The 13,601-nt window shown below is 33.6% G+C and overlaps 1 protein-coding gene across 2 annotated transcripts in view; it reads left to right on the top strand.

The window, feature by feature from the left end:
- Nucleotides 1-1,235: 1,235 nt before the first annotated feature.
- Nucleotides 1,236-13,601, top strand: part of nfrkb (nuclear factor related to kappaB binding protein) — a 25,535-nt gene continuing 13,169 nt past the window's right edge. Inside the window, exons 1-16 of one of the 2 annotated variants that reach the window (XM_005161195.6) lie at nt 1,236-1,341; nt 2,106-2,267; nt 2,351-2,552; nt 2,628-2,755; nt 3,721-3,892; nt 3,973-4,077; nt 4,147-4,220; nt 8,387-8,471; nt 8,573-8,744; nt 8,824-8,935; nt 10,782-10,908; nt 11,019-11,096; nt 11,497-11,576; nt 11,655-11,701; nt 11,821-11,881; nt 12,004-12,178. In XM_005161195.6, coding sequence (XP_005161252.1) covers nt 2,142-2,267; nt 2,351-2,552; nt 2,628-2,755; nt 3,721-3,892; nt 3,973-4,077; nt 4,147-4,220; nt 8,387-8,471; nt 8,573-8,744; nt 8,824-8,935; nt 10,782-10,908; nt 11,019-11,096; nt 11,497-11,576; nt 11,655-11,701; nt 11,821-11,881; nt 12,004-12,178 — 1,744 coding nt within the window. In that variant the 5' untranslated portion in view covers nt 1,236-1,341; nt 2,106-2,141. The other variant, NM_001243035.1, reaches the window with a different exon arrangement.

Raw genomic sequence — 13,601 nt, 5'->3', positions numbered from 1 at the left:
AGACATCCCAGTTTTGCACTTGTTCTAGTTCTTAACAGAAACTGCAGGTAGCCTAGTTCAGCCTTGCATGTAGCCTCCTGTAAACCAATAAATGTTATACTGTATATCCATTTATGTAATGGACTCTTAAATTAAGCATTTAATTACATTTAGATGGGAAGAGTAAACATTGTATCTGCTTGAGTGCAACACAAGGAGAAAAGGGATGTAAGAGTTCACACATGTAAACAATGTTGTAAACTAATTTTGAACCATACTAGTACTTGTGGTGTGGTAATACAGCAACAACTAAGATAACCCAATACTGTAATAAGTTGCAACTGTTATGTGTATTCAGTTTTGCTGTAGCATTCAATAACTGGTACAAGTCTAGCTTGTACCCAAAAGCTTTTAATAAATGGAAATTACCCGGTTCTGTCCACCATTAAAATTTGGCCTGTTATTAATACGTTTTTAGAGGCTAATAAGATGAAGAAACTCTATTTTAAAATCCTTCATAATTACTATCCCTGTAATTCTATCTAATATAAACAATTATTCGCAATGCACATTCAATCGCGCATTTATTTTTAGAATTTTGCAGAAATATTTTGGACAGAATATCTTGGCTTGTCTTCTCAGCTTGAAAAAAAAACGTTTTGATTTTAAGAGAATAATTTATTTTTTGATGTGGGAGTTAGGTTGTAAGGAAATGGACAATATGTTAACAATTTTTAACTCTTTGTGGCCTTTTCCATCTTCACAATTAAATGTAAAGTTGTTCAGTGGTTGCCTAATTTTAGAACATTTTGTATTGACTTGAAACTTTATTATGAACCTGTCTGCCTATCCCAAAGTAAGAAAGTTGCTGAAACACTGAACTGCTGAAAATAGTAATATTATCAATCATCCTTAAGTTATCAAATGCCTTTTGGTGCGCCTATGTAACATTTCTAATAATCTAAGTATAGTTTGAGATATTTAGGTTTTATTTCTTTATATACATTTCTTTCATATATTGTTTTTCCCCTTATCTCTTGTATCGTGTTACTAGATGTACAATGAATATGTATATTTTGTAACGTTATTCAGGTCACACAATATTTGCACAAATTAGTTTTTTGTGTATTCCCTGTTACTTAAGTTAATAATAAAAAAATATCTTCAACAAAAATGTTTAATTTATAAATTAATCAAACAAATTAAATAAAAGTTTATTCGTCTTTTATTTTGTTGCGGAAACTTTTTTGAGAAACGGAAATTTACATGACAGCCCGGAAATGTGCACCAATGTTATTATTCCTACCGACCTTGTGAAGCGCTAGCTAATAAATACAGTTCTAATTTACACAAACACTCATGGTAAGATGCTTTAAACATTTACTTAACATAAAATAAATAAACAAGTAATATGTTTTGTTATTAAAGTTTTTAGAGACGTAAATGGCGTAAAGAGTTGTTAGCTTGTAGCAGAATTGTAGCACGTTAGTAAAGTGTTGTAAATAGTTACGGGTGTGTTTTTGCCTTGTGTACAAGTTGTTATTATACATTCACACAAAATTTCACGCGGGTTTGTTGCTTTTCTATTTTTGTTTTGTCTTTTTTGTAATGTAATACCAAAAGCAAACGGAATACGCAAGCTAACATGCTAAAGTACCTTGAAAGTTATGCTGTGTATTGTGGTTTTGTTGTTATTTATAACATTACAGCAAGTGGTACATTGAACAGTCGTGCAAAATGTTATAAAGATAAAATGTATCAATAAGTAATTTGTAAACAAAAACAGTTTAACGTTAAACAAGGCGCTGCAGGTGAATAGTGTAACAATGAAGATAGCATCATATTTTTTCCAGATGATTGAGCAACTGTATACATTTTATGTATATTAAGTTCTCTAAAATTTCATTTTTCCAAGCATCATTTAGTTACATATGTCATACTTTTTTGTTACATATATTTCTAGCGCAGAAGAACACTGAAGTGAGGTTCAACATTTTATATCTGTCTTTCTTTAATGTCTTTTAAAATTTTAATTTTTTATTTTATGTATAATCTGGCAGATTATGAGCATAATAAACATGAATATGTTTTCCTTGTTCATAATGTTTCATTTTGTAAACTTACAGATTCCGCTTTTGCTGCTGTGAACGGTGTAGGTGAAGATGGATGCACTGGATCACATGTTAACAGACCCACTGGAGTCTGCAATGGACCAGGATGGACGTGTGATGGAAGAGTGCATGCTTGGAAACTGCAGAGTTCGGGTTCCTGAAGACCTGCTGGAAGATGTGAGTTTCTTTCTACAAATAATTCACCTTTTTCTGAACATGAAAACTAAACCGTGTGTGCTTGTGTTTCTATGTGAGAGCAGCCAGAGATCTTCTTCTCAGTGTTGAGTGAAAGCACATGGACAGATGTTCTTACAGAAGCTCAGCGGACACATCTTCGTCAGCTTCTACCTCAGTTTCCCGAAGAGAACATGGCAGAACAGAACAGCATCATCGGAGACCTTTTCAACAACAAAAACTTTCTCTTTGGAAACCCCCTGCACATTGCCCAGAAGCTCTTCAGAGGTTTGTCCATTTCCTCTTTATTTTCTGTCCTTATATTGTCATCAATAAAATCTCACTTAGATTTTCTTTTTATAGATGGTCACTTTAACCCAGAGGTGGTCAAATACAGACAACTCTGTGCCAAATCACAGAAAAAAAGGCAAATCTACTCCCTTCAACAATATTACCACAAATTGCTCAAGCAGATATTGGTCTCCAGAAAGGTAAGATAAATCGCAGACCTCCCAAAACGGAATTCACACCGTATTTTGCGAAACACTTAAATAAATGAATATTTTTATTTAGCAAGAATGCTTTATATAAATTATATTATAAATTACGTGGATTCCCCATCATTGACAAGATAGCACATCAATTGAAAGACAACACTTCCTTGCCACTTACGAATTTCTACAGCAAATCTCTATTTTAGTTAGTATTACGGTAAGGGAAGCCCTAACGCAACTTTTTTTGAAAAAAAAAAACACTGCTGTGGCAAAGAAGTGTGGCATAGTGTGATTATTTCAAACTTTTAGTAGATCAATGAAATGTTATTTGGTGACACAAAAGTTCTCATCAATTAGAAATCAACAAAATGATCATAACAGAAGGATTTCAGATGAATCATGTGACAAGTAAGGCTGAAGAATTTAGGTTTATCATCACAGAAAATAGTTTTTAATTGTCACAATCAAAACCTTGCATTCCTAGTAAGGATAAGAGATTTCAGTCAAATGTTTTTAGCATAGTTTAATTTCTGTAGTGTCTGTTCTGATACTGGGATGTTCAGTCCTGTATTTGTACTTGGTCAAAAGTCTACAGAAGTTATACAAAAGCCTGGCATGCAATTAAACAAAGTCCAAAGTGCAGTGAAAACATCTTTTTTTAATGAAAACAAAATATATTGCTCTATGGTTTTTGTTTATTAGTTTAATAAAATATGGTGTCTAGTTTCTGAATGAATCCTATTACTATTGGTTTGTTGCAAAATAATACTTAAATCAGCCCAGGTAGAACACAAAAGCTCATTCACCAAAAACTTTATATTAGCACTATTGAAAACATCTCAAATGTTTTATTTCTTGTTAAAATAGCAAACAGGCAGTAGTTTGTGCAACATCTGCTCTAACTGTATGTAAACAACTAATAAAGACCTGTGATTTGTGTTTTTTTTCCTCCTATAATGCAGGAGCTGCTGGATTTGGCTGTGCGCAGTGGACCTGAGCTTGCGGTCAAACGGCGATATCCTGCTGCTTCTCATAAAGAGATGCTGGAGCAGAGGGTGAGACGTCGTGTGGGACACATAATAAAGGATGTCAAAACAGAATGTGGAGACAGTAATGTATCATCTGATGAAGATGGTGAGTGTTGAAGCTCTTTAGCACCATTGAGTGGTCATGGAATGTTGATCGAAGTTGTGATTTTATTTTTATGTGAGCAGATTCATCCTCTTGGTTGCCAGTTCCTCAGTCGCCCTCCTCTCCAACTCCAACTTTTTCTCTCAGGGTCCTGCCTAGCCTCTCTACTCAGGACATGAAAACCAGAGGTCAGTTAAAGATGCTTAAGCAAAGCTGGATGAAGTTATTAGAGATTAAAGATGATTTTTTTTATGCAGACAAGCCAGAACTGGGTGAGAAAGAACTCAGAGCCATGCTGCATCGTCACAGAGAGAAAAGAAAACGACAGCCTGTGAGTTTATTATTTTAAAAAATATATATATTTTATATATATACATATGTTTTTTTATTCCTGATGTCCATTTATAATCTTAATACAGTTTTGTTTGTGGCATATTTTGGGTTATGGTATAATATTTTTACTTTCTCTCAGCTCTTACAATTTTTACTTTCAAAAAAACTAAAAAAATGCGGAAATAAATTCTGCAACTTAGTAACAATAAACAGTTTTTGAACTGAGAACATTTAAGTTTTTAAACATTCTCTAGAATATTTTTATAGTAACTAAAGTTTTTTTTATTATTATTATTAAAATTATATTATTATAATTTTTAATATGGTATGAAGATATATCCTTTTAAAAGCATACATCAAATCACTGCAAAAAAATGTAACATTATTATTATTCAGTAAATTAAAGTTTTTCTTCATTTTCAATTATATATTTTTATATTTAATTGATAGATATAATATAATAAGGAAGTAATTTACCAGATAAACATATTTATTTGTCTGTATTTAATCATGCTAAACAATATTTTTGATTAATGATTAAAATATACTGCCAGTCAAAAGTTTGGGGCTTTATGATTTTTAAATGTTTTAAAATGAGCTTCTCCTGCTCACCAAGGCTGCATTTATTTAATCAAAAATACAATCAAAATTGTAAAATGTTACTGCACATCAGAGGTGTGGACTCGAGTCATGTGACTTGGACTCGAGTCAGACTCGAGTCATGAATTTGATGACTTTAGACTCGACTTGACAAAATATAAAAAGACTTGCAACTCGACTTGGACTTGAACATAAATGACTCGGACTTTGACTAGGACTTGCCCCTATTGACTTGTAAAGACTTGCTGCTTCCCATGAAAAGCCCAAAGATAAAAAAGTATGTTGACATGGACCGCTCTCTCTCTCTCCCCGTTTATGTGTGCGTGTGTGTGTGACAGCATGCGCGCGTGTGTGTGTGACAGCATGCGCGCTTTCGGCATGACATCCAATCAAAGCACGGTAGATTGTTTTGATTCGACAGTATCCAACGTGACTACTATGAGGCGCCGGAGTGGACAAAAGTCAAGCGAACGCAGAGAGAATTTGAATTTGAGATCGAGCCAATACTCGCGTGCCAATACTCTGTCTCTCTCTCTCTCTCACATACAACATACACCTCTCTCTCTCTCTCTCTCTCTCGCTCGTGCATTCAGTCTCTTTGCGTTCGCTTGACTTTTGTTTACGATGGCGTCTCATACCTTTAGTGCTGGCTTTCTCAGATATCTCACCTGTTTGTCAAAAATGACTAATAAATCCTTGGGAATGTCTGACACCAGCGCATACACACTGTAATAGATGTGCCAGGCATGAAAGCTTGACAGGCGTAGCAACAGTAACTAAGGAGGGCGAGGCTTAGCGAAGGGTTATTCCAAGAATGTTGATATGGTTTCTTTCTTGCTTTACTATTTATTTACAATACACAAAAAACTAAAAGGTTAAGGTAAATTCTTTAATAAATTCTAGTGTTTTTGAGTATTATACTTGTTGTATACTTGTATTATACTTATTATAGTAGTATTAACAATAGTGAACAGATAAAATACAAAGTGTAGTTTTACTACAGTAAAGTGTAGTGATTTGTAGTATAAAATACCCTATATTGTAAAATAATACAGCACTGGGTAATTTGTTTATATTACACTTGTGTTACCATAGCAACTATAGTATTACCACAACTGATCAATTGAAGTTCTTTACTGTAGTAGGCTACTGTTCAAAACACAGTACATGCCAATATACGTGTTCAGGGGCCCTGTGGAACAGCTTTCCTCAAAATGAAGAGGATGACATGGAAAATGTCCTCCACAATCTCATCAGCAAAGTGGAAGCCAGCAGACACTAGTTTACTTTATTTTAGCTGCCATGATAAAATGAGATTGATAGTGAGATTTATTTGAAGAGTGAATAATACAGTAGGCTATAATACCTTATCAAGTGTTTCCTTATTTTTATCACAGTTACATTTACGCTTGCATTAGTTTTTGTTTAAATGCTTTTAAAATAAAATGTATTCTTTACATCCAACATCTATTCCAGGGGTGCGTTATAGTGGTGTAAACCCCTTTACAAGGAGTGTTACTCCTGTGTAAACTCTAGCCACCCCGATATGATTTTGCTGTTGACATTATTTATTTAAATCTACTTACATAAATGCAATACAATGCAATATTTCAATGAATAAATAGCAGCCACTAAATTATTGTGGATTGATTGGTGCCACTGACGTAGCTGGCCTCTTCTGGCCACCCCTAAGCAAATTTTCAGGGGGGCACCACTGGTCTATTCTCTGTCTTTAAGTGTTTAAAACTGAAAATATCTCATCATATAAAACAACCAAAAATGTTATGGTTTATTAGATTTAAACATTTAATATGTAAGTCTATTTTAGTATTTTGGGTATTGTTATTAAACAGTGCAGCAATATGAATCATATCAAAAAGCATGAAAGGAAGAGGGAACACGACACAAATTGTGAGTTTGCATATAATCTCTGAGAGCGCTCAAGAAAATTTGTGTGTGAGCAGTGCATATTTGAGAGCGAGAGAAAATTTGCGCATGAGCAGCGTATATTTGAGAAGCCGCAATCAGTTTTGTCCACAAACAGAGGAAATCCGTGCACGAGCATCACACAAGGTAGAGAGCAAAGCTCTTCAACGCTATGTGAAGAAAACAACGTTATTGTTTGTATGAAGTAGCCTACTTCATTAACAATATGTGCTACCATTTTACATTGCTGCTAGACGGATTTGCAACTCCATCTCTTTAGCACACACGAGATTCAATTGACAAAATTCTAATTTCACTCAATTTAACTTTGCAGCATATACAGGAGTTGGTCTACTGCTACCACATTGAGGTTATGTAATTTTGGTTAATCACAAGTTGATCACCGAAGACATAACATAGCACAACTAAACTTAATGAATTAGACAGCAGTAGACCTGCAATTTCTGTGTGATGTGAGGCAAAATGGAGTCTTTTTTTGGTGGAACACGTTCTTGTGCATTATGCTGTGAAGACGAGACGCAGCACTGTTCAGTACTTTTTCAGAAAATTGCATTTGTATTTTTATATATCTGAGCAATGTTCTTTCATAAAAAAGGTTTGTTTAATTAATACAGATCTTACAACCATACCTAATCTGTATATATTTTATTTTTCTGTTAAAAAGACTCGAAAAGACTCGAAAATCAAACTGCAGGACTTTGGACTTGACTTGAGACTTGTTGCCTTTGACTCGGGACTTGACTCGGGACTTGCCTGTCTTGACTCGGGACTTGACTCGGGACTTGAGGGCAATGAATTGAGACTTACTTGTGACTTGCCAAACAATGACTTGGTCCCACCTCTGCTGCACATAGTATTTAACAATTTAACTTTTTTTTTCATTTAATAAATGCCGTCTTGATGAACCGAATAATTTTATTTACATTTTTTGAATAAAATTAATAATAATAAAAAAACAGACCCCAAACTTTTGACTAGTAGTGTAATATCTGTAATACTGTACTAGAGTAATATGTGTATATATATGTGTGTGTGTGTGTACAGTTGAAGATTTTTTTCTTTTTTCTCTTTTTTTAAATATTTCCCAAATTATGTTTACCTGAGCAAGGAAATTTTCACAGTATGTCTGATAATATTTTTAATTCTGGAAAAAGTCTTATTTGTTTTATTTTAACTAGAATAAAAGCAGTTTTGAATTTTTTAAACACCATTTTAAGGACAAAATGATTAGCCCCTTTAGGCTAATTTTTTTCCGTTAGTCGACAGAACAAACCATCGTTATACAATAACTTGCCTAATTACCCTAACCTGCCTAGTTAACCTAAGTAACCTAGTTAAGCCTTTAAATGTCACTTTAAGCTGTATAGAAGTGTCTAGAAAAATATCTAGTTCAATATTATTTACTGTCATCATGGCAAAGATAAAATAAATCAGTTATTAGAGTTATTAAAACTATTATGTTTAGAAATGTGTTGAAAAAATGTGCTCTCTGTTTAACAGAAAACAGGGAAAAAATAAATAGGGGGCTAATAATTCAGGGGGGCTAATAATTCTGACTTCAACTGTGTGTAAATGTATATATCATATATATATGTTAATAATTTATGTCATTTTTAGGATCACCCTGACCTTATGACCTCTGACCTCCATCTTGGTGATATCATGTCACGAGTCAACATCGGCAGAAAAGGATCTGTTACAGGTGAGAACAATAGGCTTAGTATATTCCCCCCAAATATGAGATACATGAATTATTTCAGGAAATCAAAAGGCTTAATGTTTTATCCCCCCCCACCATTGCAGTCTTTGACCTGGCTATACCTAAAAAGAAGATCAAGGAGGAGAAGAGGAAGAAAAAGATGCGGCCTATTAAAATGGAATCGGAGGAGGTCTGTGATGTTCAGATGTCTGCTCCACCCATGAACCCAGGCCTCACAGATGTTCCTGCTGCTCCTCCACAAAGCGTTAAAGAAGAGTAGGTCTTTCAATTCTGCATTAGATACCTCCTCTAAAACCTTCAGCTCTGCGCTCATGTATTTTTTTCTGCACCAAAGGCCCATAGATGAGCCCCAGACGAGCCCTGACACAGTGGAAGAGATAGCCATGAGCTTTTTTCATTTGCTGGAGGACATCCTCAGACTGGAAGGTCTCGCAACATCCTCAACGGTACATGCAGCAGATGTACAGTAAATACATATAATCACTACATTGTTTACAACTTTAGACATATCCTATTTTATTAAAAGGAAAGCTACACTTTTTTTGCCAATAGGCTCATTTTGCAAGTCATCTAGAGGTAATCAGTTGGGTTTTTTCATTTTTGAATCCTACATAGTTTGTCCTATTCCTACTAGGGCTGTGCAATTAATCGAAAATCCGATTTCGATTTTGGCTTCTAACGATTATAAAAATCATTAATCAAGGTAAAACTATTATTGCATCATATACCGCCCCCTTTCCAGTTGTACACATTTGTTGCTCTGCAAAGCTCAGTTTCAAGTAAAAATGAGTATGTACTATAATGTAACTTTTGCAGCACGAGATGCGCATCATTTATTTATGTACATTCAGATCATTCTTGATGTTTTTAAAAGCGCGAATAAGACCGCATGGTGTGTGTATGCGGTGCACACACATTCGCACACTGTGCGCTCAGAGACGAGCAGAGCACACACATCTAAAGTCAATTTAATGTGAGCGCTTTAGTGGTCAAATAGGTGTCAAAATGCGTTGTTTAGTGATTATTAACATTAACCCTCACTTGTGTAATATACAAACAAGTTGAGAGTCAAAAGACATGTGAAAGAGAAACCATTAAAGTGACAGCGCGCAATATTCCTGCTGCCGCCTGTTTTTATTAATCAAACACCAAAAGGAGAAAATCCCTTTCTGTTCTTTAATGAAGGACGTTTGTAGCTAACGTTTTATTCTTACAGTGAAGATGCTTAAAGCACAGTTCGTTTCATATTTTTATTCTATTGTATTTATTTCCCTTTTCTTTGCAGGGAGGAAAATATCTGTACATATACAGTTAAAGTCAGAATTTTTAGCCCTTCCCTCTTCAATTTCTGTTTAATGCAAAGAAGATTTTTTTCAACCCATTTCTAAACATAATAGTTTTGATAACTCATTTCTAATAACTGATTTCTTTTTTTCTTTGCTATGATGACAGCACATACAAGCATTCAGATTAAAGTGTGATTCAAAGGCTTAATTAGGGTAATTAGGCAAGTCATTGTTTAACAATAGTTTCTTCTGCAGACAATCAAAAAATATATTGCTTTAAGGGGCTAATAATATTGACCTTAAAATAGGTTTCAAAATATTTAAACCTGCTTTTATTCTAACCAAAATAAAACAAATAAGCCTTTGTCTAGAAGAAAAAATATTACAGGAAATACTGTGAAAAATTCATGTATCTGTTATACATAATTAGGGAAATATATATTTAAAAAATAATAATAATTTCACAGGAGCACTGATAATTTAGACTTCAACTGATAATCGTTTTAAATAATTGTGATTACAATTATGACCAAAATAATTGTAATAATGATTTTTCCCATAATCGAGCAGCCCTACTTCCTACCTTTACCTAGTTACTTACAGTAGCTGAGGATTATTTTCAGGTGCTGCACAATGTCATTGCCCCTGCTGCAGCCATCAGCCTAGAACTTTTAATTTTCATTTTCCTTCGGTTTTAGTGCATGATGTAACTATGAAAATAGTCACGCTATTTCAATTTGCAAATCATTTATAAATTGCACATTTGTGGAAAGGGTTTGGAAAAATCGCACATTGCACATTTTGTCTTAGTTCTAGCATAAATTTGAATCCAGATTCATGCAGCTGAAGTGGATCAACAAGCAACAATAATCTTAATGTTTATTCTCAGAAATAAATTAATACTTATTTTAAAAATATGTTTAAATACTATTTAATTATTTATTTATTTTTTTCTATTCTCAACAGTTTGAAATGTAAAGAATGATTGTCTTGTTGTAAATTTCAGATGGAGGAGAAAGTCCAGCAGTGGCAGTCCTCTCCTGCCAGCACACTTAACCCATGGTTCTCTATGGCCCCCTGCTGGTCAGAGGTGGTTGTGCCCGCTTTGCAGTTTCTAGCTGGAGAGAGCAAAGGTGCAGAATGCTTAAATCTATCAAATTCATTCAATTGTTTGAGTTATGCGTTGAATGGTGCATGTTAGTATTTAGCCTTATAAATATTATCTTTTTATATTTTTTGTCAGCTGGTGTAATGGCTCTGCCCACTGGTTTCATACCTTTTGTGGAGTTCAAAGAAGTCTCCCAGCAATGGAAATGGATTGGTATGATGATTGACGTTATTTTCTTCTTCTTCCAGAAGGCATTCTAATATGTTGATTTGGTGCTCAAGAAAAACAACATTTTGTAATTTAAAATAATAATATAATAAAAAAAATAATATAATAATTATAATAAATAGTTTTATTATATTTTTATATTAATTAATAGTATTGAAATCTGATTGAGATTTTAGTGGAAAGCATTTTTTTAGGATTATTTTATGAACAAAAAAAATTAAAATAACAATTTATTTGAAATATACATATTTATATTTTTTAATTTTTAAATATGATAAATTTATCACATCAATGCTGAAAAAAGTGATCATGTTTATTAAAAAGTGAAGATATAATTCTACAATTATCTTTAATTGAATGCATTTCTGTGCACTGATGTGTACAGGTTCGAGTCAGGATGGGGATAAAGATCTGAGTGCCCTGTGCCAGTTATGGCTGGAGTCAAAGGATCATGTGATAGTCAAGGTAGTAAAGGACTTAATTTCTTTCTCACAACGATGACATCCTATTTTCTTAATTTCTAATTTGATTTGTGTTTTGCAGCAAGAGGGAGAGGAAACTGCAGAACTCACTCCTCCAACACCCAGAGTGTGAGTTTAACTTTGGATTACAGTGTTTATTTAACCATAAGCTTCAAACGTGGATGAAAAACCTTTTGTTCTTGTAGTTGACTCTGGCATTTCATTCTGTTTCTTCTATTCTCCATTAGATGGACTGACTATGTGGTGAGGCCTAGTACAGGAGAGGAAAGGCATGTTTTTCAAGAACAGGTTAGTCTTTGGGTTTCACCAACCATACATTGTCAAATGCATATTTTTTCGCATTGCTGCGCTGCTTGTGGAATGTAGCCTGTTATTATTCTTTCAGTCACTGATACATTTGTGTTCTTTAGGAGCAGCAACGTTATGATCAGCCTCATAAAGCCTTCACCTACCGAATGCATGGCTTTGAGTCTGTGGTGGGACCAGTCAAGGGAGTTTTTGACAAAGAGACGTCACTCAATAAAGCACGAGAACATTCTTTGTTGCGCTCTGACAGACCGGCTTATGTCACCATACTGTCTCTTGGTAAACAATGAGTCCTTTTTGTAGTTTTGTTAGGGGTGTTAAAGTATTATTATTTACATGGTTTAGTTACAATCTTCTCCATTTTTTTATTTATTTGTTTTGCTTCAAAATTTAGTTTTCCACACAAAAAAATGTCCTCATTTATTTTCCCTGAATTATTATAATAACAATTATTCTCCCTGTTGAACACAAACACAAATATGTTACATTATTCTGGTGGCTGGCAGCCATCAACTTCCATATTAGGAAAAAAAAAGACTATTTAAGTCAGTGGGTGCAGTTATCAAAATGTCTTCTTTTGTGTTCAACAGAAGAACGAAACACAAATAGGCTTTGAAATAGTGAAAGATGTGTAAATGATTGCAGAATTTCCATTTTGTAGGTAATCCAACCCTTTAATTGAAAAGGAGAATTTACCCCAAAAACAATTAAAAACAATTAAAGGTGTAGTTATAAAGGAAAATTAAGAAATTGTTAGTAGTTTACTCACCCTTAAGATATCCAAGATGTAGGTGACTTTTTTTCCCCCCTCAGTTGAAAACAGGGCTGGACGATTAATGGAAAAGTAATCGAAATCAATGTTCAGAATCTATAATCAATTTGTTCAATTACTTTCCCTACCTTGCGTGGAGTCACGTGACCACACTCTGTTAAGGCTGAATTTTACTTATTATATTATGATTTATAATTATTATATTATTATGATATTCTTCTGCCAAGGGCACGTGTACAGTTCGGCGCAGCTTTCGCATACACGCTTACCTTTCAAAAAGAAAAATCTTTAAAAATCTCTCACTTGTAACGTGAGCAGATTTACTGTACAGAGTTTGTCAGTGAACTATGAGGGCAAAAATATAAAATAAATAAATAAAATAATGTTTAATTTTTTATATTGGAATTAAAATGTTCAATTAATCGAGATTTTGATTTTAGAACAAATCGCTCAGTCTTAGTTGAACATTAAGTAAGATTGGTAACACTCTATTTGATGCCTGAATTTATATAGTATTATTACAGGATTACAATTGTATTATAATGCAGTCATGAATGATAATAACAACAGTAATATTATTAAACTTAATTTGACGCCTAATAGTTTCAAATTTTCAGTTTTTTTTCTTTGACATTGTTTTCTTAAATTGATAGTTCACCCAAAAATTTTAATTCTGCCATCATTTATTCATCCTCCTCTTGTTCCAAAACTGGTTGATTTTCTTTCTTCTGTTGAACACAGAGGTAGATATACTGAAGAATGTATGTTTTGTTCCTACTATGGATGTCAGTGGTTGTTGTTTTTTTTTGTCCAACATTTTTCAGAATATCTCGTTTTGTGTTCAGCATAACAAAGAAATCCAAAATAGTTTAGAATCACTTGAGTCTGAGTAATAGGTTAGGAATTTCTTTCATTTATTTGGGTATACTA

Source organism: Danio rerio, chromosome 21 (genome assembly GCF_049306965.1).
Source record: "Danio rerio strain Tuebingen ecotype United States chromosome 21, GRCz12tu, whole genome shotgun sequence".
Taxonomy (NCBI): domain Eukaryota; kingdom Metazoa; phylum Chordata; class Actinopteri; order Cypriniformes; family Danionidae; genus Danio; species Danio rerio.
Note: the sequence above shows the minus strand (reverse complement) of the source record. Positions and strands in the feature narration are given on the sequence as shown.